Genomic DNA, 26,184 nt, shown 5'->3' with positions numbered 1-26,184 from the left:
GGATTGAAAGGCTTTATGGCCCAGTGTAGGCAAGAGCATGGTCTATTTGATGTTTTGCCAATGTTCGTGTTAAGAAATACAAACGAAACAACAAAGAAACAAGCTCTCCCCACACACGCCTCTGCCCTGGCATGTCAGAGCTCCTGCTGGCCAGGGCACCACCGCCTGCCTTAACTGAAGGTGAACATCTTCAGCTCCAACCGAGTTCAATAAAATCTGTGCAAACAGTAGTTTGTGGCCAGTAATTAAATTCATTTGCAAGCTAGATTGCCTGCCAGGCTGTAAATTCACAGTAGATTTGATACTCAAATTTATACACTGCACATAGACAGTCATGGGAAAACGGCTTCTTTTAAGGGCTACTTAATTGCAATTTCTAGAACATAAATCATTTGATTTTCCATAAATATTTGGCTAAAATATTTACTGCTCAAAATCACAAGGTGGTTTGCTTTTAGGAATCACTATCTTCACATTCTAATTGGCAGCATTTCTGCAGTAACCAACTATCACTATTTTATCCTTTTAAAGATAATATTTGAGAAAATATAAAGCATATACTTTTCATAATAACGTGAAGGATGTTTTAAGCAGCACTAAATTGTACAAGAGCACTGAGACCAGAACTGACATCCAACATCCATAGGACCTATGGGTAATTGTGCTCCACAGTTGGAGCAGCTGGAAGTGTCCTCTGCGGACACTGCCGCAGTGAAAGCAAGGCATGGATTTAAGAACTTGTAGATAAGACTGAATATATACAAAAATCTTCTGCTACAAAGTTATGCTTTTAACATTAACATTACAATGGTATATTATTAAGGGAGGGAAAAATGGAGACCTAAAGATACAAACTAAGGTGGCAACACCCAGATTTACTCTTCAGCCCTATTTCTATCCCGCCACCAACACACGGGGGATCTTGGTGCATCTCACATGCTGTACACTGGAGAAAGGTGTCAGATGCAGAATACAGTAGGAAGTAGCTTACACTAGCACACACTCTTATAATCTCCTCTCCACTTCTTGACAAATTATTTCCTACCCCTTCAAAAATTAGGGCTCCATAGACTTAACGTTCAGAGGTGCTGAACACAACATCGACAGAATCCACATAAATCTCAAAGAGCCAAAATAATCTTAACAGCCACACAGGCAGAACTATGTAAAGTTGTATAAGAACTGAATGCCTTCTATGTACTGGGACTAGGACAGCCATTTAGACCACCCAAATAAGACTGTTTACCTTTCTGGTTCGTAATTATAAATCCTTCATACTCAGATATGATTCTTCTATGAGATCACAGCCTTTGAAATCACTGCTCTTCTCAGAAGCCTTTTCCAACTCTCACTCAAACCAGTTCCCCTTAATGATTGTTCTCTATTCATCTTAATTACCTCTTTGAAAGGCAAGTTAATACTCCTTTCCCTTGGAGTTGCACCTTCTCACCTGGTGTTTTTCTGCACTGTCAAGAAGGAAGGTTTGAATTTTAAAGCTCACAGATGCCTGTTCTGATCACACAGCAGCTCTTTTCTGCTCATTTTTCCCTTCTGCATTAAATGCTCTTATTTGTCATATGTAGAAAGAAGACAATGCCTTGTTCACAGCAATAAATGTTTTTGTCTACAGCAAGCAATATTCCAATATATTGACTATGCTCCCAAGTTAAAATTCAAGATAAAAACCACTCACACGCACATCTATGAAATACATGCATGCACATGCATTGAGTCCACATGGTTGCCACTCATCCAAACCAGCAAATTTTTATAGAACTCCAGTGATGACAGCCACATGCAACAAGGTACCTACGGGGAAAGCAAAAAGAAACTTACAATTCATAAAGAGGAGACTTGACTTTGAGGTTTTGAGACCCTATTATGACAGAATTTGAACATTTTGCTCTGAATGTCTACCTTTGCACAACAACTGTTCTTAGCAGAACTAATTATTTTCTATTAATGAATTATTTACTATTTTCTGCAACAGAAATATTTTTAACTGCTCCCTTTCAGATGGTCTATTTTCCCTATATTTCTCTAGCGTCTCCAATTAAATACTCTCAAAATCTGTAACCATTTACGTTTGTGAGGATACTATATTTGAAAATACATTTGGAGGAGGAAGCCAACTTTTCTGTATAGCAACGGTCTACAGTTCACCGAGCGTGATTTGTTGTTTTACAAAAAAGTTTAGACAGGATTTCAAATTTGTATCAGTATGCTAAAACTTAGACATTTTACACCTGATCCTTTACTCTTTTTTATTTAGGCTAAGTTCTTATTCAGTTCAGTGACAGTCTTTCTTGACAAGGACAGTCATCCCACAGGTCAGATAAATTTTTCATAACTGTGACCGAGGTTTATTTACTTAACTGCTCTTCCTAGTAATTAGTAATCACAAAGCTTTACATTGAGTATTTATCACCCTAAACTATCTTTTTTTCAGAGAAAAATAATATGTTCTCTCTGCTACAACAGCCCATGCCTCAGAAGTTGTCACAGGGTAGCAAACAAAATGTGCCTTGCAGTGTCCAGGGAATGCAAAATGAGACTGAATGCAATGTCATCATATGTCACCATTCCTACAGCAAGTTCTAAGAGTAAAGTAAGCACCTCAAGGCTTCATTAGAGAGCTGTTGATGGCAGTACCCCTTGATGCTGTGTGGGACAGGGCTTTTTCACCCTAAATCTATGAGCTATTCTATGAGGCTGTGAATAGATCTGACCCTGCTCACCACAGCTACCAAAACCAGACACGAGGCAATGAAATTTCACAGGCCATCTATCCCAAGCAGAGGTTCCTCTCTGCTTGCCGACAGTCACAGGGTTTAGAAAATAGTCATACACGTAGGTATCATTTCAGCTCTACGAGACTTCTGGAAATCTCTTCGGCTGTGCAAAGCATACAGTTTTGAAGACAACCAGCTTTGGGATTAACTCAATGAGGCTGATCAAACTGAGATGGTTTGAATTCCACTTCCAAAGGTGATACCAGTTTCCTGTATAGTTCTCATGCTAATTTATAACAAACTCAGCTCGGAGTGGCTCTGTCCTACTTCAGCAAAGCATTTAGGTAGGTGCATACCCCTGATATGTTTACGAGCTGAGACTAAAACTCGAGATTTTGCTAAACCATGACCCCAGGCTCTGTTACTGAATTCTTCCACCCTGGAAATGAAGACACTGCTTCCTTCTTGACACCTTTGGAAGGCTTGATACACAATTTGGACACTTATGCAGAAGTACAGGGCACATATTTTATAACAATGGTCTTAAATGGCACAAGATCCTGAAGTAGGTGAGCTGCAGAAATCTCTCAAACCAAATAGCCTACAGGAGAAAACCACACACACCACCGCTGTCCCCGCTAAACACGTATTTTAGGAAGGCTGTTGTTTCTCAACATTTCTTGGTCTTACTTATTTGTAACTTTCATTACAGCTATCCAAAGTCAATCCCTCCACTTCTTGTCTGCAAATAACCAAAATAATCATGTTCATATCTCACTATGAAAGCCATTATCAAATAATAGAATTTTTCTCCAAAATACACTTTTATAATACCATTACTCATGCTAAAATGGCATAGTAAAATCACTTAAATATCATTTTACCAAAGGGAACTGCAAGATTGCAGCCTGAGATTTAAGAAAAGTCTCAGTGACATAATATCCTTTAATCTTGGTATGATTTACAGGTTACCCTCACTTAATATTGTCAGCACCTTCAACAATACATTTCAGTATATATAAATGTGTACCAACTGAGCTACCAGGGAATAGTTAAATAAATGTAGCTAAGCTGATATAAAACCTTCTGAAAACTCTCGTAGGGCTTTTAAATATGAATTACTTTTTTTTTCCTTACGTAAACCATGAGAATTAAATATGTATAGAGTTTCAAATTAATACACAAATGCAAATACAGAGTAGATGATAAGGAGCTGAAAAGTCATGCCTAAGCTACTCTGAACAGTAACATCTTGCTAGCTGCAATACAGAAATCCAGAAACCTAGTGACCCCAAGAGAGAGAATTAGATACATTTCAAACCATCCACTCATTAAATACCAAAAGAAATAAAATATCATGCTGGTTTATATCCTTCCTCTTTTTTAAAGCACCAGTCCAAACGAATTCAAATGCTATTTGACCTGCTTGGCACACTATCAAATAAAACACCACCTGACTTAATTGAGCACTATTGACATTATATCACTTATTATGGAACAGCTGAAATTCTAGATCTGCTCCAGACACAGGCACCTCTTCTCAACAGCAGCAGAAAGGGATTTTGAAAAATAGCAAGCAGTATTATTCTGAATACTGCAAGTCCAAATAACAACTTGAAATGTAATACCGCATGTAGAAAAACATGCGCTTGGATCAATACAGATGATATGATCCCTCTTTTCTGAGATTTTCTGGAGCTGGCCTGGCCTTGGCAGGCATGGAGAACAAAGCAACAGCCACCAGCATCACAATAGCCACAAGTGCCATGCAGCAAGTACGTGGTTTTGGGATGCTATCCAAAGGAACCCAGCTTCATTTCATTTTTCTATTCACCCCAGTTCTTCTCTCCTGCATATCAAAACCCAAAGTAAAGCACTCAATAAAAAAGAGTGAGAGCCTATATAATTTTTAAAAATTTTTAAAAGACAGACTTTCCACAACTACGGTGACTTTTTAAGCTGGTGAAGACTGGCTTTTGCAAGTCTGTGACAGGAATACAACTACTCTGTTAAAGTACATCTGAAGCGGCTTTTTGCAAAGAGAAGCAGTACTCGGTGTAGTGGAGTCATGCATAGAAAATGACCAGTGCAGTAGGAAAGTACTTAAAATGCTACTAGTATCTCTCAACATAAAAAATCCCATGGGAAAAAGTATAGGCAACTTTGACCCTCAGAGTGAAGAAAAAAAAAAAAAAATCTCTTGCTAAAGGATTTCTGATAGACTGAGAAAAACAAAACAAAACAGACTGGCAAGTATATCCTGTCAAGTAAAAAGATGAGAAAAGGTAAGAAAAAAAGACAACCTCAACTGTATTGGGTTATGGCATGGATTAAGTTATCTCAAGCGGTTGACCTATAAAGACATTTTCCTTCTGATATTATCCAGACTCAACAGACACGAATGAATTAGGTCTCCTGATAAACCTGTAAAAAAAAAAAAAAAAAAAAAAAAGGCACTCTATTGCCTACAACAGTGGCACACAGCCACAACAAAAAGAGCAACAGGTCTTCTAGTCAGGGATATCTGCTCTAATCTGTTTGTTCCCAGAAGATTTCTGACTTTACACGAACGGGATGTCTTTGGTCCTCAGATCCAGCCTCCTGATACTGTAAGCAATACATCATCCACTCTTAGCCATGCATTTATTTAACTCTATGCTAAAACAGAGAACTCACTTGCCCCTATTCTCTTAGCAGAGAGTTCCTCCAAAAGCTCATTACTCAAATGGTTACAAACAGTGTAACTTCAGGTCTAAATTTAGTCACAGAAAATTTATATCCGTTTACTGTCTGTGCCAACATTTTCATCTCTTACAAAACATGCTCCTTTCCCCAAGCCTCCTCAAAGGCCTTTTTTGCCCTGGTCCAATTTAAGATGACCTTTATAAAGTCTGGGTTATCAAATTTTGCATATTATTACAGACAAGATGTCAGTAGTGTTTTGTACAACACTGACATTCACCATCTCTACTGAAAAGACTGTACTTGATATCATCATAGAATTGCCTTTTTATGGCTATACCAAATTTGTGTCTCATCTTTATCCTGCAATCACCTATATTACGTTAAGGTCCTTCACACCTTCAACTTGCAAAACATCAAGATCCAAGACTGTAGCAGAAAATTTTATTAGGCCACAACTGTATAATCTGCTATTTTGTACCCGTACCTTTCATCCCTTTAATATCTCTTAAGCACTATTCATTCCTCCCGTGTTCCATCCTTCTCAGCTCTGCAGATTTCATCAGCAATTTCTAACATCAAAATTAAATAATTTCCAAAAACGAAACTCTGAGGAAGTCATCAGTCTTATGGTTCAGCCTCATCTGTCAGAGTCGGTTCCAATGCAACTCACTAGCATCTCTGCTTCAGCCAAGTCCGTATTGCCAAGATGGCAAGTGAGTTCTACCCAGACTCAGCAAACATGTCAAGACTAAAGCACAGATGTTTTAGTGCTTTACCTGTATGTATAGTACTGGTTGAAAATTTCCCCATCAAAGAAGTCTCATTTATATTGATTTCTATTTAAACAATGGCAAATCTTGCTCGTTTCCTTCCTATCTCCTATGGTGGTTCTTCAGTCCAAGTGCCTATGGTTCCTACCTTCAGGCTACTCTTTCAGGTGTCTGGAGTCCTGGGAATTTCCAAACTCTGAGTCCAGCTCAGACATGGTTCCTGCTCCCTCTCAGTCACTAACTGCAAGAAGGAAACCAAAAGCGTTGAGTTCCCAGATCTAAAGTTTTCTGAAAATTTACTACACAAAACGTTTTTTAATTTCTTCTTTATTTTTTAAAACAAAATGAGAAATTTTTAAAACATATAATTGCAAAAGAACATAAATTCTGATAATTAGCAAAAATGTTACAGATATAAAATTACTCATAGGCTCTCCCTGTGAACAGCACAGCACTGAATGAGAGGTGGTCTCATCTGTGGCAGTCTGCAGCTTTTTCCTGTCCCTTCTGCGCTGTTTAGGATAATAGACATTTCTTCAAAATATTTGTAGCTGGAAGCACTGCCCTAGCAGCTGTCAGAGTTCTACAATTTGTCCTGCACAAAAGGTTAACTCTGAAGCCTTGAAAGGTGAGAGAAACCACACATACATTTTTAATATCATATTTGCTCACGTCCCTGAAACCCAAGAACTCTTTCATTTTCTGCTGGAAGCTCATTGCTTTCTATGAACAGTTGATATACATGCTAAGAGCGACATGGGCAATTAAGCCTTTATCCCAAAATATGTTTGAAAACCAATCTACAACTTAGTATTCTCAGTGGGAAAGCAAATGCTCAGCCTCACAGTAGATCAATCCCTGATTTTAGAGACCCAGTGAAACTTAAGTAACAAAAGCCATCACACTGTTCTGTCTCCTTGGCACTTCCTCCTTGTTGTAGTAATTACTACAAAATGGAAAGCACCTACATCTTGTTCTAAGAGGAAATCTTTAGCTGTTTCCAGACACACATCATACTGCTAATAGTTTTACTGCTGTTTCTGTACATATCAAGATCACTAAAGAACAATTAAGCACAGTGTCTAAATGTTACATCTATGTTTCTTATACTCAGAATGAACATTGAACTCTTCACAACTAGCATGCTTTATATGAATGACATAAAATGTCACTATCTGTATAAAAATGTATACATCAACACATGGCATCAAATATGTGAAAATTAGCAGAGATCTCACATGTATAAAGGTCGATTGATAAAAGACTGGGGACGAGGTGGGGGAAGGGAAGCTCTTTCTCCTAAAGACTGAAAAGGTGAGTGAGGAAGCTGCTGCTGGGTGGTGAAGTCGCTGCTCATTAATCCTGGCTGTGAGGCTGACCATGTCCGGACCGATACCACCTGCTGTGATGCCTGCTCTCAGGAAGCCCAGCACCTGCACAGTGGTAACAATGCAACGAACACAAGGACAATAGCTTGAATAAATTCTGAACTAAATGCTTGGCTAGCAGCTGAGTCAAGCGAGACAGAGATTTTAGGCATAATCCTTAAAAATATCAAGAGAAGAGATGAAGAAAAGGGGGCAATAAATCGTGTTTTCAAAATTATGTCTAAAGATCAGAGAGATGCTGACAAAAACCTCATATTTTTTAGAAACAAAATGCAATTCTCTTTCAAGAGTAGTTCTTTTTTGGATTTCAAGTCATTTTCCTAAGAGCCTCTCCATAATTTTTTCTTCTGCGGGTCTCCATTTTATTTCACTGAAATTACATTACATGCCAGCAATCCGATCGTGAAACCTCTGCAGTTAGTAAATTCCCAGAGGCTACAGAAACATTTCTTCATTTAGAGCAGCTGAAGAAATATTTCTTTATTCGAGCAGACAGATACATTGAAGGCATTTAACAATCTAAGAAAAAAAATTCGCTGAACACTACATGGAGTGACACGTTGCATGGTTGGAGTGGACAAAGGTCTTCAGCAATTATGTGAACCTACTTTGCGGCCAAACCTGAAGATTTATGTCAACTTTAACAGATGCTGAATGAGATCAATGTAAAGAAAGTCTGTTTCTTTCACCTCTGTTCTGAAATGTTTTGTAAGACAAAATTTAATTTAAATGGAATTTTAAAGTTTTTTTCAGCAATAACTATCAGTAACAGAACAAATATTTATAGTTATAGTTGTATCCATGAGACCAAAAATAAAATAATACTTTTAAAAATAAATTTGAAAGAGGGAAGGGATCATACTTTGACATTTCCTGCTAGGGTCTTCAGAGTTTGCTGAAACACACTGAAACATATATTCTTGCTGCTGCTCTGACAACAAGGACTGTAGAGTGAGTTTTGGCATACAAGCAAAATTTGTAAATGGCAACATCCTCTCCAGATTAAAAATTTACTCATTTGTAAGTAAAGTTACTGTAAATGCTAATTCCTTTGCCTAAAAATTTCTTCATTTCTTACAATCACACTGGGTACTGCTGTTCCCAGATAAACCCTGTCACTATTTGTAAGGGTTTTCCACACGTGGAATTTCCTTTGTCTTGTTCTGCATCAGAACCTCACTCTGCAAACGCAGCCCCCAGGGCAGCTCTAGAGCTCCTCGGGTCCACACTCATCTAATGCTAACAACTGCCTTCACGCAGCACTGCCGTTCCCACTACTTTCAAGCACACCCACCATGAGATTGAAATTCTGGACACCGATCACAGGAAAACATGTCAGAGCTACAATAAAACCTAAGTCTTATTCTCCATTAGCACAAGCATGCAATAACATCATCCATATCCCTTGACATTACTTCTGTAATGAGAGAAGTTCATTGTCTGTCTTAAAATGACATGTCTGTCATAAGTGAAGCCGTCACAAAGGCATCTCACAATTAACATGCCCTCCCTGTTGTCCTTGGAGCACTATGTTTCTGTACCACATTTCAGATTATCCTGAAGACTGCAATATCTGTACACCAAAAAATTCTAATGAAGGCTTTCAGCAAAGCAGAACTGCGTAACAGTTTTGCTGAAGTCACCTTCTGACGGTGTGAAACAAATTCCTCAAACCAGTCACACTAAACTTTTCATAGGTCGGAGGCTTTCTCTGACATAACAAGGCAGCATCAGAATTTTCAAATTCAAGCACAATAAAGAGGCACCTCAGTTCATATTTTGGAAACAATCACACAGCCTGATTTTCCAAAAACTCATCCTTATTTCCAGTAACACTGGGAGGCTTGTGAAACAGAACTCTGAGGGTTACAAAGCAGGAACCTGATATTTATTTTATTTTAAAGACTTTAAGTAAATGTTTTTTGCCACTCATACTCATTTTCTTACAAATTTCATTCACTTGCAGTCTTACACGCTCATATTCACCAAGGTGAGTGTGCAGAGCAATCTGGACAGCATCACCTGCAGCACAGAGGACAAGGGAGGGCAGCTACTGATTTCTCACCAGCTCTGGAGTTGTTCTTTATCAGTGACAGTGAACAAGCTTTGGAGATGTCTTTTATACTCCTTAGATGTCAAATAGTCATCACAGGGTAGTAAGAATCTTGCGTACTTTAGCTTCCATAAATCTAAGTCAAAGCATTGTTACTTGCCTGTTTTTCCCTTTTTCTGTCTAAAATGTAGGTCTGTTTCCCAATGGGCTAACAAGAAAAGGAACAGCAGATATGATTTGCAGAAACTCTTTTGCTATCCTCTAGTCAATGGATACAGCGTCTTCTGGGACCAAGCAATCTTCGCAGTAGACTTTTCATAGCACAGTCCTTCTAGCCTGGACTTAAACAGTAGGTTTTTCCATTCTGCTGCATTACCAATAGAGGCTATGCTTCGAACCCTTATTTTATTGTCCCAATTGTTTACTACCACATCCCCATGCGTTTCCATTCATATTTCATTCACGTTAATCTTCAAGTTATCATGTCATGCTAATCTTAATGTTTGTTACAAATTTATACAGACTCTCCTTACTGCTGGAAAAACTAATTGTTTACATATTGACCAGCTCTGGCAACCTTCAGTAGAATTCTGCTACTGCCATATCTTGCGAGTTTAATAATGCCTTTAAAAAGGAGCAAGATGCTTCAGTGCCACATGTGACAGAACACAGAGGTATGCTTCACTTAGGACTAAAGCATGGGAAATACATCCTTGGATATTGACAATGGCATAAAGTGAAACACAAAAGAACTGACAATAGGCAATCAGAAGCGAGAGCTACTGTTTGATGTATTGTTCTTTAAAAAAAAAAATATCAGTGAAAATAATCAATTCTCCCCAAAAGAAATCGTTTTAATGCCATCTGGAATAAATAATCCACCCATACATTTCACCACCTCAACGCAATACGTGATGGACTTATTCAGTCCTTACTACTGAGATACAGGTACATCATAGCTGAACGTTGCTTTTCTACTTTAAATGCAAATTGACATGCTTCAGTAAGATCAGTATCTGTATGTATCTACAGGTATGCCTTTGCTGAATTTCATGGCAGAAGCTGGGAAAGGACTGATGGTATTATATGTTTTCCACAAACATCAATATATCCTAATGGTTGTCATTATTATTGCAATAAAACCATCCAGATAATTTTACTAAGTAACAAGGAAATATTTTCCAGATTTTATCAATCCAAGCTCTAAGTATATTGAAAATTAGCCCTAATTCAGCTACTAATGTAGCTACATGCCATAAACATCAAGGGTAAACAAGGAAATATTCAACTCATTCCTGATGGGCTGAATCTCAAAGCCATTAACTTCAGCAAGCTTTAACTCAGGCTCTAAAAATGAGTTGTGGGTTTTGTCTGAATGCAGCTTTCCAGGGCACATCTCAAGATATTAATGTTAAAATCAACCTGAATGAGTTCCTGAATATTTTGTGTGACCTCTGAGAAAAGACTTTGGACTCAGAAGGTCTTCAGGTGAAAAGCTCAGGGCACACAGAGCAAAGAGAAGAGGCAGGGTTTTAAAGAGGCAGCGGTGTGGGGAATCAAGGCCCTTGAAGCTGATCCCTAGCAGTGGAAGAGAGGCAGGAGAACTGAGGATCAGCCTTGTTCTGGCACTTGTGCCTGAGGCTGCCCTGGGCAAACCTCTGCAAAGCATCTGACTACAGCACGAGGCAGTAATACCAGTTTTATTCTATAAAGCACATTAGCTGCAATGATGAAAAATGCTATTTGAGAAAATGACTGTACATTAATACCACCGTTATTAGAATGGCAGCCCAATCTCACTGGGTTGAACCATGTGCATTATAGTAATGTAAATAACACTCATTTCATTTGTATTTCTACAAATCACATTTTAGACAGAAAAAAGCACCAAATAATTATATGCTTTTCATAGTGTTCCAACAAAGGTTTTTTATAAGTACATAATAGTGAAAAAGATCCAGCATTTTCTCTCTAGTGATCTAGTCAAGCACTGAAACCATCACACAAGTAACAGCTCCACCTTCTCTCCCCTCCCAGTTACTCCTTTTCAACCCTTCCCACCCTGTCTGCTCTACAGAAAGGAATAAGGGAGCTCAAACCCAGGCCAGTTTCTTACTCTGGTTCCCAGGGAGGACAAGCCACACCCAATTCAACTGGTGGCCATCTTATGCCACTTGCCAAACTGTGGCCTCAGTCTGGGAACAGAGAAACACAAACCCATAACACCATCAGTTTCAGAACTTATTGCTAAATGAGATTAAAAATGTCACAGCTGTGTTACGGACTTTGGAGACTGGATACTATCCCAGTCTGAAGTGTTTGGTTTCCCTCTGTATTAACTAGGGCTTCTCTTTTGGGGAGATGAACTGCATCTATTTTCTCAGAAAGTTTCAGCAAAAGACTAATCATTTGTTCCCTCTCTTCAGGAGAGAAAAAAAAAAAATTCATCATCACATCAATCTTCCCAAGAAGGATGGGAGAAAATAAGCAAAGGTCCCAGTCCAAACGCCAGTTACCCACGTGAACAATCCATTAACTCTGGTCTCCAGCATCAACACTCAACACATAAAGCTTCACTGACTCTAATTCATACTCAACTGGTTTGTAACCCTATCTTCATCACATCAATTACACCAATTAAAAAGATGACTTTAATTGTATTTACCCCTTTCATTTAGTGATTTTTTTTTTAATTAAATGTATCTGGTTTCCATTTGGATAAAGGTACATTGTGCAGAAAAGATTTCCAGCAGGATTTTTTTGTTCATTCACCAAAAAAATTGGGATACCATTCATATAGCTGCTGTATAAACATGAGCCAGACCGCATTATTTCTGCTCAGGGGTAGTAACTGGTTTATAACAATGATTTCTAGGAAAGGCATGTTGTACATCACTATCCTAATTGCTGTCAACTGTATTTCAAATGGGCCGCACTCCTAAGCTCACACTGCAAAGGAACAATCTTGCATTTTACAGTATACATTAGTGCATAATGAGTTCATGGCAGCTGTTTTACAATTGAAAGCCCTCGCCTGCTGCTTCTGTTGGTGATGTTGCTGTGAAAAAAGCAGTTATGCTGACGACCGGGGGGAGAGAGGCGTGTACAAATACACAGCTTCAAATATAATTAACCATAACCCCCCACACACTTATACCTCCAAACACAATCACAGTGATTGCAAGCTCTGCAAGCGCCAGGGCTTCCCTGGAAAACACCTATGCACCATTAGAAGCAGTTAATTAAAAATAAATGAAACAACAAAAAGCTGTGCTTGTCTTTTAGGCAGGGAGCACAAGGTACAAGGGGAGGATACTTACACCTTTCCTTCCCAACACTGAAGAGCACCAAAGGAAACGGGTGACTCAACTCTCCGCTTAACCCGTTTAAATTGTATTTCACACAAAATAACACACTATCAGTTCTAATGGCTGAGGGGGAGGCCATGATCTCTAACTGGAGCAGTAAGTCTCTGGCAGGGCAGTGACCTTTAGAGCAGGCACAGAACGCGTTTCCCATCTTTCTCTTTCACTTGTTTTTGCGAATGCTGTAGTCATCACCCTGTCTCCAGCATGAGTAAAGCAGTTAAAGCGCAAATGGAAATGCCAGCTCATAAAGCGTCTTTCTTCAGTGTTTCAAAGCTAATGAGCATGAATCATAGATTGATTGGAAAATCTGTGCCTATTCCAGCGCTTCTGTTTTCTGATATTCACCATGCTCTGCTCTGTTGCATAGGTACACAGCAACAAGAGACCAGACCCTCAGCCGATGAAAGCTGGCAGAGCCTCCCCCCAGCTGTAACAAACCTACGCTGACATCTAGCAGAGACTATGGCCCACTGTGCTCTGTTGCCATGCACTGGAAAAAAACACACACAAACAGACCGAGATACAGTATAACACCACATATCCAAACGCATACATACACAACCCATAGCCCGCTTCTCCTGATGTTTGTGCCTATTCATTCATTTTTTGATTGGATCATAGCAATGTATCTACCAGGACAGTCAGATTAGGTTTCTAATGATTTGCATGATGAATAACTGCCAGTGTTTCTTGACATTTATACATTGACATCTGCTCTCTGATATGGAAATCTGCCAGATGTATTAGATATTTAAAATGTTAAAAAAAGAGGGACTAGCAGAGTCTTTTGGTCACAGGAAAGCAGCACAATTAATACACTAAGAGACAAACAAGGTTCGGAATCGTATCTTCTACAGAAGGGCAAACTGTTTATAAACTTCATCAGTTCGCACTTTCATTTATGTATTTCAAATTATCACCAGTGTTCTTCACTGCCTCAACCAACACATACTTCAAACACCACCTTAAAGAAAGCCTAGTAGTGGAACAATTAGCAGATTTAATTGATAATGAAGCTACATTGTTGCAGGGCCAGTTTAAATCCATACACTGCTCAGATCCAGTACTACAGCATAGTATAAACACATGCCATCCAAGACTGGATGAAACAAATAAAAGCAACCAATCACTTCTGAAATACTTAGCCTGTGGCAGAAACCTATATGCTGTTTAACCTAGAAAATAATTTCAAACTGCAATTACTGCCGTTTACTCTATCATTTCCTTAGGAGCCAACCCTATTCTCCAGAGAGCACTTCATTCATGAACTAAATTTTCGTGTGTGTGTGTGTGTGTGAGCTAAACTAAAAAAAAAAATATAAGTAGATTACAAATTGTTTACCTGCACGTAACCCAACTGCAGGCGAGCGGGAAGAAGCTACAGAAAAGGTGAGATAGCAAGGGTAGGCATCTACCTTTACTCCCCCTAAACTGCTGCATGGTCAAGGAGCATTTTTATTTCAAGGTTTGGGGAAGACTAATCAATGCCCGCACATTTGACTTGAAATGCCTGTAAGGATTCACTGCTTTTTTGTTTAAAAGGCAAAAATGTAATACCACATTTCTATCTTCCCAAATCACACTTACAAGAGAGAAAGATTAATTTGAAAATTAATTACATGTATTCTCTACTATGACTTGTTTACAAAAAAGTGACCTGAAGCAATTCATTGCCCCTCTCATGCAATTTTAGAAACTACCCTGAGGGAGCCCTAAAAAATGGCCCATCTCCATCTACTTTTTAAAAATTTTTTTCCCTCCTGTATTTGGTGCCAAAGCACAATGAAACCATGTGGAAATAAATGAGAAAATGCAAAATGACTAGGGTCACACTGAACGAATAACAAACAGTACAGCAAATTTCTACTGAAAATGAAGTATAGAAATACTGGATTATTCCTACACAGCGTAGAAATAATAATAGTAAATTCAAACATTCAGCTTAGCAATTTCTGTCACCAAGACAAAAGCAACCCAATTAATCAGCTAGGAAACATTTTGAAATAATTAATTCCTGCAAGTAAATGAGGCTGTAAGAGCCCCTAGCCATCTTATTATTTTCTCGGCCTCCCTCTGTTCCTTGCATTTCAGAGCTCTAGGGCTCCCAGTGTCTAGCCTAAATATCTACGCACTGCATATGTCAGTCTCAATTTGTAGCGTGGAAGAACTTTCCTAGCCAGAAATGCCGTCTAAAGCATCAACACAGCATGCCCAGCGGAGGCAGGGACACAGAGCTGCACAACACATGCCATCTCTGATAGGGACAGGCAGGTAAGAGAGGCAGAGAACCCGAGAGGCTGCTGATACACCCCCTGACTGCTGTGCGAGTCAGCTGAAGAGCCAGGCCTTGCATACACATCTTGCTGAATGGACACCGTCTGAAGAAAGAAGTGGTCCAGTGCTGGCTCAATAGGTAAGATTTTTAAAAAAGCAAAACCAAACCAAACAAATCTGCAGAAGACCAAACAGAACACTCACTACAGATATATTTGTAAGTATCAGGCCTTCTCACCGACTTATCTTGTTGCTAAAATCCTTCTCCCAGACGCTCTTTCATCACACACAGATTGCAGCATAACCAGCGGGAGGGGAGGCAGAGAGGGAGCACGTGCCTGCCTCCAGCATGGACCCCAATATCCCCAGAGAGCCAGGACAGGCAGCTTTAAGCTGCCGCCTGAAAGCCCAGCTCAGCCCATTTCGCTGCTGGCCTGCAGGAAGGCGTGACGGGGCTGCGAGATGTGCGAATGCGATACAATATGTGCGATACTTGACAGCCCCAGGCATCCTGCAGGGAGAAAGGGAAGCTGCCTGGGGAAAAAGGGACTTGCCTCTCTGACTCAATTGATGTTTGCCAAACATTGGTGAAAATGAGCAAGAACTGTGAATGATAAATCAGGAGCCCAGAACGTGTGGCAGGCGGATGCAGGCTCAACACATCACGCGGTTCTGTACAAAATTCACCACTCTTATCCAGATGATTTCCTCCTTGTTATCTCCACAGTATTTAATCTGTGAAATGTAGCACTTGCACAAATATGCTAATACACTAAAATAACTCTATCCCTTTGTAGATTCCTATTATTCCATTTAAAAAAAAGCCAAAAACCCACAACATCTTTAAAAGCAATATACATATTAACTTTAAAGCCCGCAATGAATCAATGTAACCTTATAAGTAGTTGTGTCAATTCTACCATTTGTTCATTGCTTATTCCATCAATACAACAGAGCACAATAACACCTGAAGTGATCCTTACACTAGAACATAAAAGATCTAGAAAAGACAGGTTCAGCTATGCAGCCAGTATCACACGCTCTCTGTCTTACACGCTTTACAATGCTAAAAAAACAACACCACCACCACAAAACACTGTAGTCCAGATGCTCAGCTATATTGCCCATCATTATTTTCCCTGTCTCACTGCTGTCAGTAAATGGTAATTTCTCCAGAGTGTCAACCACCATGGGGCTGCCATGAGAGTAGCACAGGGCGTTGGGCCGATGCAATCATCAAAAGCGATGGTTGCTCTGTGGCAAATAGTGGCATAGAAGTAAGGCACTTCATCTCATAGTGGGATAGATACACATTTGTTAACATTACATGTAGCAACTAAAGCTAGATGAGACAGGCAAGAAAGGAGAAAAGTAAAAATACATCAAAGCATTTGTAGCTACGATACATGGCATAAAATGTGCCAGAAGCCTTATGATAGGAAGAAAAGGCAAAGGGAACAATCAAAACCTGATCTCAATAATGCAAGAATATCAGTGGAGTTGCATCAGATTTACAATAGTGCAAACCACGTTGAAATGTAGTGCAGACATCTAGGAATACATCTGGTTTGATCCTTAACAGTCTCTTCCCAAACCTGTCTCTTACCTCCATGACCTAAAAATAAGTTTGTCTTTTTCTCCATCTATTCTCTTCTTTCCAGAGCAAATTCTAGCACCATTTCTCTGCTTGTTTACTTTCATATGATTTGGATTAACTCAATTGAAAGCAAGGTAGTTCCAGTTCTCTAAAACTGGCTCAGCTGAAAGAAGAAAACCTTCCAGACTTACAGAAGCTATGTTACTAATAAAATTAACAATATTGAACACCACTGACTTGGGTTAGCTCATAACTACCACTTTTGCTTTGTGATAAAGCCTTTTAGATATCCTAGTCCTGAATGAAAGAAAAGTGGTTTTCCTCATTAGCTCTTCCTGCCTGTTCAGCTTACTGTGTATCACCTGAAGGAAAACCTTCTTTCTTCTCAAACTAGAGGATGCGATCTCTCTTAGAAGAGGAGACACACTCTGGTTTCATCTCAGTTGGATCATCAAACAGTACAGCAAGCAGCAGTGTTGCCACAGCTATTTGTCCGTCACCAGTAATAACGGGATAGCGAGGGAAATAGCAGCAACTACAGAAGGCTAAGTGGGACTTCGCAAGAGTGAAATGAAGGCAATTTAGAGGAAACACCACCCAGCAGATTGGAACTGCTGTCATACAAGCCCCCATACTGATTTTAGGGAGAGATGGATACTGGCTCAATTTTCTCTTCTGATGGCATTCAATTCTCCACTAAAGTTGGTAGCTAGAAGAGTGAAATAACCAGGTAAACAAACACTTTAGAAGATTTAAATAGCCACATTTACTATCAATTAAACTGTTGTATAATATTATTACAGCACCATAAATGACATAGGTGAAAACACAGGAACATGGGAGTGAGCAGAACCTCCTTCAGTTGAATCCAGTCCAGTGATACGTTAGAGAAATCACATCTCATTAATAACTAATCAAGTTTCTCCTGGCTCTTTACCTGGTTAAACCTATTAGAAGGCTGCTGAAGAGCCTCATTTCCTCTTCCCCTCAGATAGCCTTTTGCTTTAACATACTAAAGCCAAACTCTTCTAGTTTTTACGTAAGACAGACTCTCTTCTCTTCTAGCAATCTCCTTCTGCATGCTTTGTGTATGTTTGGATTCTTGTTCTTGAACATAGGTGACCAACATTGCACTTGTATTTCAAAATGGTTCTCAATTACCTTATGCATGGAATGAATAGTCTTAGCTAACCAAAATTAATTAAAAGCATTAGCTTGTACGCTGTAACGATTCCATCAGCAAGTATATAACTTTCACTGAAGTACCTCACCTAATACATCCAATTTAATTTTTTCCATAGATACATTTAAAATAAGAGATGCTTAGCTTAGAAAAAGAAGTCTCATTTATCTTCCTTTATACCAGCATTACAACTTCCTCCAAGTCTTTTACAGTATGAGCCTGACTCCAGGCTTTTAATTTCTCTTAAATAATGAACAATAAAAGTAACAAGACTAGAATTCCACAATGAACGAAAATGGATTATTTTTGCCTCGATCCATCAATGGTGTGTGCTTTATGATCAGCAAAGTAAGAACCTCTGGTTTCTGGAAACCCCTTTGCCATCTGTGGTTTTAGTATGAGATACAGAAATACGCTTCATTTTCTACATGATGACCAATAGTAGTTGTTTTTCATCCAAAACACTCTGTAATGACAAAAACATCCTTGAAAGGACTTACAGGAATTTGGTACTTGGGCACTTCACAATACACCTGGCAAAATACAGAAATGTGGCCTCAAAAAAAATGATGTTTTATAAAGTCATATTCGCTACTCCGTCAACACAAATGGGCTACTAAGACGAGAGGACCAATGCACACCAAATGCTGTTCTCACTGGATTTCCATACAGTTACACCAGCAACAGCGTGAGGCCATTCTGTTCACTTTTGCCTCCAGTAGAATGCATCCTATGCTCTCTGACCCTGGAACTGAATGAACACAGGAATGTAGCACGATTTTTTCCCAGGAAAAAAATTGCACTATATCCCAGTTATCATGTGGAGGCAAAGTACCACAGGAAAACTGGACTCAACCCTACTGCTGGATTCACAAACCCATTAAGGCAGCCCGCTTACTCACCGGAATGCACAAACCCACAAACATCACCACAAGGATTAAATCTGGTTTGGGGTGGGTAGTCATTTTCTCCTTTTTACCAAAATTTCAGTTTTTCCCATCTTGTTCCATTTTAAAAATGCATGTGCACAAAAAAAACCCCTGGGGTACTGCAGAAAATTAGAGAAAGCCCTACATTGCTTCCTAGCTAGGACACCCTCCTGGAATATAGAAGATCCAGCTGAATGCTGTATCCAAGATGCGTTTCTCTCTGTGTCTCCCAATACATAGATCAAACTCATCTGGCTCAATTAATATTTAATTATCCACACAAAAGGGATCAACTTCCACAGAACAGATAGAGGGCATGTTGGATGGCGCAATGCAGCTTCATTCAGCAAAAGTAGTTCAGGACCTGAAAACAGGCTACATCTGATTTTGGAGTTCTCTCACATGGCACTTTCATCTCTGAAAGAAATTGCGCCCACCTAGACAAAACACAGAGGAATTCAATCTGGAATTCTTATTCTCTTGGCTATTCCAAGGTGTCTCTGTCTCACAAAAAAAAATATCTATTTTTAGTATTAAAAAAAATATTATTAGAATTTAAAAAGGAATATTAAAGCCTAGAGCTAGATTTCTTTGTGAAGTCGCTAAGGGTAAAGCTTCATGAGAACTAATGCCATACTAGACCTAAGGCACCAACATCTATTGCATTCAAACTGAGCTATTAACAATTTTTAGGTTTACATTTGTCAGTTGAAAATGCCCAACTAATATTTTCTAATTGTAAAAGATAACTTTAAAAAGATACCCAAACATTTATTATGTTTTTGAAAAATGAAGATGCATCAGCTGTTGGAAGACTCTGAATATGGAGACTCAATACAAGAGATGCTTTCTAAGCACTCATTTGGCAGCAGTGGCGTATACTCATGTTTCAACCTTGAAAGACTCCGGGCCACTTTACTTAGAAAACAATGGAAAAACAAGAAACCACGTATACGTGGATAAAAAAGAAAAGATGGAAACACCCACTTCAATTCCTTACATCTTTAAAACCTCTCCCCCAATATGATATTGTTCCCAGGTTATCTAACAGTCAAATAAAAATGCTGGGTACGCACTTATCATTTGATTTTTGCTTCCTCATAGGATTTACATACCCCCACAAACAAACCTTTCAAATTCAGGGGTAAGATGAAGCAGATATTCCCTCTGCTGCTTGGTTGTGCTTAAATATAAGGCCAACATGCTATATAAAATCCCCCACTGTGTGGAGATCCAGGCAATATTCAAAGCACAGTGGGGTGGGGTGAGGATGTTTTTGTTCAATTTCTTGCTTAGACTGGATTAATCTCATGCCCTTATGGTTATATGTACAGAATCTTCCCTCTGTTATAAAATGGGGCCTAAGTGTCACCTATTGCAAACCAGCTTTTCTTCACCAGGTCAAAACCCTTGCAATAGTCCCTGAATAAGTGCCTCTTTGCAGGTCTATATATTATTTCCATTTGTAGCGATTTGTCTTACTTATATTCAATGTTGGTTAAAATGCAAATTTCATGCAAAATATGGGACTGAAGAATTAATCAGTGAATATACTTTGTATGAATTAAATTCTTCCTCATCCTGCAAGAAGTCCCACACATTTCAGTAGGTATAACTCACGTTGTACCAATTAAGATTAAAAAAGGGAGGGGAAGAGAGAATAGCTGTAAGCCAGTTTATGTCATAATTATGCAGAACCACGGACATCTTTCCTCTTAGAGGAGAGAGAAAACCCAAACAGAAATAAATGGTTTCCTACAATTAAAGCCATTAAAAAGAAATTACCTCAAGCAGTGGGGTTGAAGCAGCATGCACACTATACCTTGCAAATCAACCATTTATAAAAGAGAGACTGCACACACAGAGAAAGTGCCCTGGAAACTGGGTGTGGCTGGACAATTCACGTTTTTACCCAGTTATTTTTCACTAGCATCACTGAATTACCACAGATTGTACAAAAGCTGGCAATGTATCTCTCTATGATTGCTTATAATCCAATCTAACAAACATCTCTAGAAGAACAAACTAAAGGTTTATAAACCTGCATCTGTATCACTTGAAGAAAAAGGGACAGAAGCACACAAGTCAATACCATCACGTATTTGAACGGTTTGATGTTCCTTCTGCCAAAACAAGCTGCCCTCTTTCTTAAGAGGAGCACGGGGAAACCTGCTCTGAGTGGCATCCACTGCCCAATGAAACCAACTCTAACTGAACAAAACAGACAGCTGTTTACAAAAAAAAAAAAAAAAAAAAAACCAAAAAAAACCCCAAAAAAACCCACAAACCACACACCAAAACACCCAACCCACAAAACCAGACAACCCTCTGGTTAACCGTTCAGTTCAGTTACCCCAACACGATCAATTCCTCTGTCGTGACAGAGCGATCCCCCTCGCTTGTGGCGTACCAGCAGGTTGGCTACCGAGCCAACAGCCATAAAGCCCTTCCCCGGCTGCACACCTGAGCATCGGCCGAGCCGCTGCGCCCCGCTCCCACCGCGCCCCGCCATACTCTTGCTGCCCCAAAACCCCGCTCCTACCCCCCCCCCCCGCCCCTCACTGCCAAGGCCAGGCGGCGCGGGAGGCTGGAGGCGCGTCCCGAGCCCGCACCGCTGCCGGCCGCCGCCGGGTCGCGGCCCCCCGCCCCACCTTCTTGGGTCTTTTCCTCCTCTGATTACCGCCGTTGCACTTCTCCCCGCTGTCGCTCTTCTGGGCTGCCTCCTCGTTCATCCTAGCGAGCAGGTTTGCCGGCGCCGATCCGTGCCATGAAAGCCTCCAGCCGCCCAGCCCCTGCCGAGGGTGGTACCCGCCGGGGGCGGGCGCAGCGGCGTTGCCGTGGCAGCGGCGGCGGCGGGGCGGGGGCCGCCGGTGTCCCGCCGAGCCCCGGGGACGCCCGGTGGGGCGGGGAGGGAGCAGCCCGGCCACCCCCGGGGCACAGCGGCCTCCCGGCTCTGCCCCGCCGCGGGGCTGCCGAGGAGGGAGAAGCGTCCTTAGATTCACAGAAGGGTGGGGGTTGGAAGGGACCTTAAAGATCGTCGAAGTCCAAGCCCCCTGCCACAGGAAGGGACACCTTCCACTAGACCAAACGGTTCAAAGCCCCGTCCAACCTGGCCTGGAGCGGCTAGAGGGAGGGGGTAGCCACTGGGCAACCGGGGCCAGTGTTTCCCCAGCTCTTCTCTCCCCCCTCAGAATGAGCCCTCAAAGGTGAAAGTCCTTGAAAAATGCACACGAGAAAGAATGAGCGAGTATAATGTGTTAGACACTTGTTGAGCAGAGATTTGTGATTTGCTTTATTTCTGTAGAGGAACCAGGAAATTAAGAGGTTGGTGGAGGAAAGAGGCTCAGAGAAAGTATTTCCATCAAGAGCAGGTTCTGTCCTCCTTCCTCAGAAATTACCAAACACAGGCCCTGAGAAACTACCAGTGCTTGTCACTGCATGGCTGGAGTGTTCAGGGAGAAATACCTGGCCCTGTCCAGGGCATCCCACATCCCAACTCACCTCCACTACTCACTCCTCATCTGAAAACCCATACACAGAAGCAAGGTATTTGGCCGTGACTGTAACATCTAAGAGATGATTCACTGTCAGTAGTACAACACACAATGGCAGCATGATTGGCACAGCATAAGACAATAGTTTGTACTACTAAAATAAATCACCTCCTCCTTGTTGTGAAAGAATAACACAGCAACATTCACATGTAAATGCATGTGAGAATTGCAAATGCATTCTTCTATTTCTTCTGGTGAATACCTTAAAAACAAAAAAAAAAATACTGTTTCACTAACAACTAAACAAAACAGCCAAGTAAGTTGCCCTCCTTCTCAAAGAGCAGCAAAGGCTGGGGGACAAAAGAAAAAAGTCACTTTAACTGCTTAGTCAGCAGAGGAGAGGTTGGAGAAAGTGGAAAGGACCCAATGAGGCATGAATACGCTCTCCCACAAACACACTGACTGCTAACACAACGAACATCTGCAGCACAAAAACAATGAAAGCAGTGTAACAATCTGAAAATCCTTTTTTTTTTTTTCTTACTTTGACTGACTTCTTTGTTACTGCTAGCAGTAGTAAATTCTACACTTAAAAGAGAAATAACTCATGTAAAAGTAAAGGGAGCTACAAATCTTGAAGAAGGCGGGTGCTATACAACACTGCATCTGTTATGCCATAATTAGAGCTGCAATCACAGTCACAGCAAGTATTTTGGGGAAGACATACAACAGTCATTTGTTATCAGCGTCAGACATTCATGGAAATCATTTGTGAAACCTGTAGAGATGTGGTTATTCTTTTAATTTACAAACAAACCTACTCTGCACACAAATGATATTTTTGAAAAAAGAGGTCATCTCCGCTTGCACGTTTTTGTCAAATCTTGCACAAATTCACCCACCCTCCCCAGCCCTTTTTTCATACAGAACTAAGCCTTTTACTGTCTTTGTCTGATATTGTTTAATCCCACTAAGAAGTGATACTTAGGTTAAGGCAGATTGTTGAAGTATGCAATGATGATGTATTGTGTGTTTTCTTCATACAACAATGTTTCTTGCAAAATTTAAAAAAAAAAATCACTGATATTTCTGAACGTAAGTTCAGAGTAAAATTAAATCACACATGATGGATCTGAAAACTCAGAGGTGACAGTGCAGTGATGTAAATGGGATGAAGAACACAGCATCTCAGCCAAATCCATCTCTTGTCCTTCTGTCCCTTGAAGAGATGGGACTTGCTATTACATTTTTAATTCTACATTTATTTGATCTTCAAGCAGGAAAAAAAGGTAACAGGATTGCAGGAGAATTCCATGACAGCCCAGAAAAGAAGTATGATTGAAGGCTTGATGCCTTGTGGAAGGAAGAAGTCCCTAGTAGTCACCATGAATAGCAGAAGGCCAATACCCCTGGGAGGCAGCTGGTGCAAAGTGCAGGCTGTAAGGTGTGAGAAAGAAATGAGAGAAAGACACTGTTTGAGGATTTTCAATCTCATGATTTAAGTTTTCCAGTTCTTTGTACTCCGTCCTCACATAAGTCCATGCCAGGGTAAAAATATAGAGGGAATTAAGCAGTGGTTAGCTAGAAAGCTAGACTGCAGACAGAGTAGGATCTCTCATGTTAAGAAACGAGCCTGTAATTGTCTATCATGAAGCTGCACATTTCTCACCTGATCTTTCCTTTTCTTCTATCAGTACACAAGACTTGCACAGCCACACCACTCCCTGTGAAATAAAGCATAAAGGGCAACCGAGCCCACAAAGTACTAGAAAAGCCTATTGCGACAAGTATCTCAAATACTTACTGATGAGAGCTACAAAACCAGCACAAACTCACATGTACAAATTTACTGAAGGACGACGACTTCATTAACCTTAACTGCTCTCACCTCATGTCCCCAAATCCTGGGCAATTGGCAAAAACCTTTGGCAATGTGGTTTTACATGTAGTCAAGCAAAACAAATGCTCTTGCCTAGTACACCACATCAGTACTCTTCATTACCCACGATCCCAGAAAACCAGCATGAAACCTAACCAACTTAACCTAGCCAACCAGGGATTCACAGCTGGTGTGAATTGACACAAGCTCAGGTCTAATAACCACACAAACTGTCTCAAAGAAGTGCCCAAACACCCCGGTAAGTCCTAAATATTCAAGACTGCTGAAGGCATTCTTCCTCATTTAAAACTGTCAGGAAAAAAAAAAAAATACAGCATGGGGATTGCATTTCCTTCACAAGACAAAATTTATTAGCTGAAAAATTATAATCAAACTTCTAATATGGGGAACTGCACAGGAAGTAATGAAACATACAGCTGCAGTCACATATGTGATCACCCCTCAGCAGTTTATAAAAAGGATATCTATCAACCCACAGAGCTAGCGCAGGATCAATGGCTAATAATTTATGATCAGGCAGTTCCCATGAATGAGGGTTTAGATGATCAGACAGATTAGTGCATGGAAACTTCCCACAGATATATCCTGTCGGTTATGTTGTTTGAAGGCCTGTATTCATTACACTGAAGTCCAGGTGCTTAGCTGAAGTCCCTTAAATCCACTCGACATCTGAATCACATTCTAGTGAGCAACCTTTCAGGTTGACAACATACAATTACCTCCCTTCATACAGCTTTGATGAAGGGGTTTCACCCCGGCTTAAGTTTACTTTACGGAGCTGAAAAGAAACTATGCACCAAAAAGGTGAAGCAACTCCCTACAAGTTCTTCAGCGAAGTGCTGGCCAGCCTCTCCGCAAGCATTGCCAGAAGCTTTTTGTAGTACATTAGCAGTAATGGCAGCAGTGTTAAATGAATCCCTTTAATTTGATAAGGGCAGTCAGTTGGAAGGGCTTTCTTACTGAGTTTTGCTTGGGTGTTTTCCAGACCTAGGACCCTCACTCCCAAACGCATTCACATAAGCATGTAAACTGAAACCAAAGAAGAATGTCCTCTTTACAACCGTTGGCAGATGACGCTAGCCCACACTGAGCTCTGTGATGCTGCAGTTGGATTGCTGGCTGGGTAAGCTATCAGGCTTATAACTAGATCAGGCATGCCTACACTGTCAGGCGGTCAACTTGCTTCCCCTTTTCTACCACAGAAGTCATGCTTTCCTAAAAGAAAAATCATCTTTCTCTTTTTCCAGAATCATTCCTTACGATATCATTCCTGGTTACTTCCACAATTAAAAAATTTAATCCTACAAGGCCAGCTCTATTCCCACTGAATTTAACTGCAGCAGATCCATTAAATGTAAGATGTCTAAAAACCCACCATTACAACGAAAATGAGAAACTTCTCTTATAGTTAAAGTAGGACTTCTTTCTATACCCTGACCTTCCTTCATATTCTGCATCTGTCTATCTATACTTTAAAAAAAATAATTTAAAAATCATTGTCAGTAAGTCAGAACACTTCCACATTTCACAGTTTGGAAACTGAACGCTCAGGAGGATCTTATCAATGTGTACAAATACCTGATGGGAGAGAAGTAAGACGACTCAGACAAGCTCTTAGTTGTGCCCAGTGACAGAAGAAGAGACAATGGGCACAAACTGAAATACAAGAAACTCCATTTAAACAGAAGAAAAAGACTTTTTAAACATAAAGGAACAGATTACCTAGACAGACTATGAATTCTCAATCCTTAGAAATACCCAAAACTTGACTGAACACAGCCCTGACCAACCTGCCCTAGCCAACACTGATC

At 40.2% G+C, this 26,184-nt stretch overlaps 1 protein-coding gene across 13 annotated transcripts in view; it reads right to left on the bottom strand.

The window, feature by feature from the left end:
• The window catches only part of ANK2 (ankyrin 2), a 371,582-nt gene that overhangs the window by 227,497 nt on the left and 117,901 nt on the right, over positions 1-26,184 (bottom strand). For 10 of the 13 annotated variants that reach the window (XM_074823482.1, XM_074823461.1, XM_074823481.1 and 7 more), the window contains exon 1: positions 21,631-21,760. The exons of the other annotated variants lie outside the window; for them this stretch is intronic. In XM_074823482.1, coding sequence (XP_074679583.1) covers positions 21,631-21,711 — 81 coding nt within the window. In that variant the 5' untranslated portion in view covers positions 21,712-21,760. Of the gene's footprint in view, positions 1-21,630; positions 21,761-26,184 lie in introns of those variants that run through there. 13 annotated transcript variants of the gene reach the window in all.

Source organism: Strix aluco, chromosome 4 (genome assembly GCF_031877795.1).
Source record: "Strix aluco isolate bStrAlu1 chromosome 4, bStrAlu1.hap1, whole genome shotgun sequence".
Classification (NCBI taxonomy): domain Eukaryota; kingdom Metazoa; phylum Chordata; class Aves; order Strigiformes; family Strigidae; genus Strix; species Strix aluco.
This window is presented reverse-complemented; position numbering and strand designations above follow the sequence as displayed.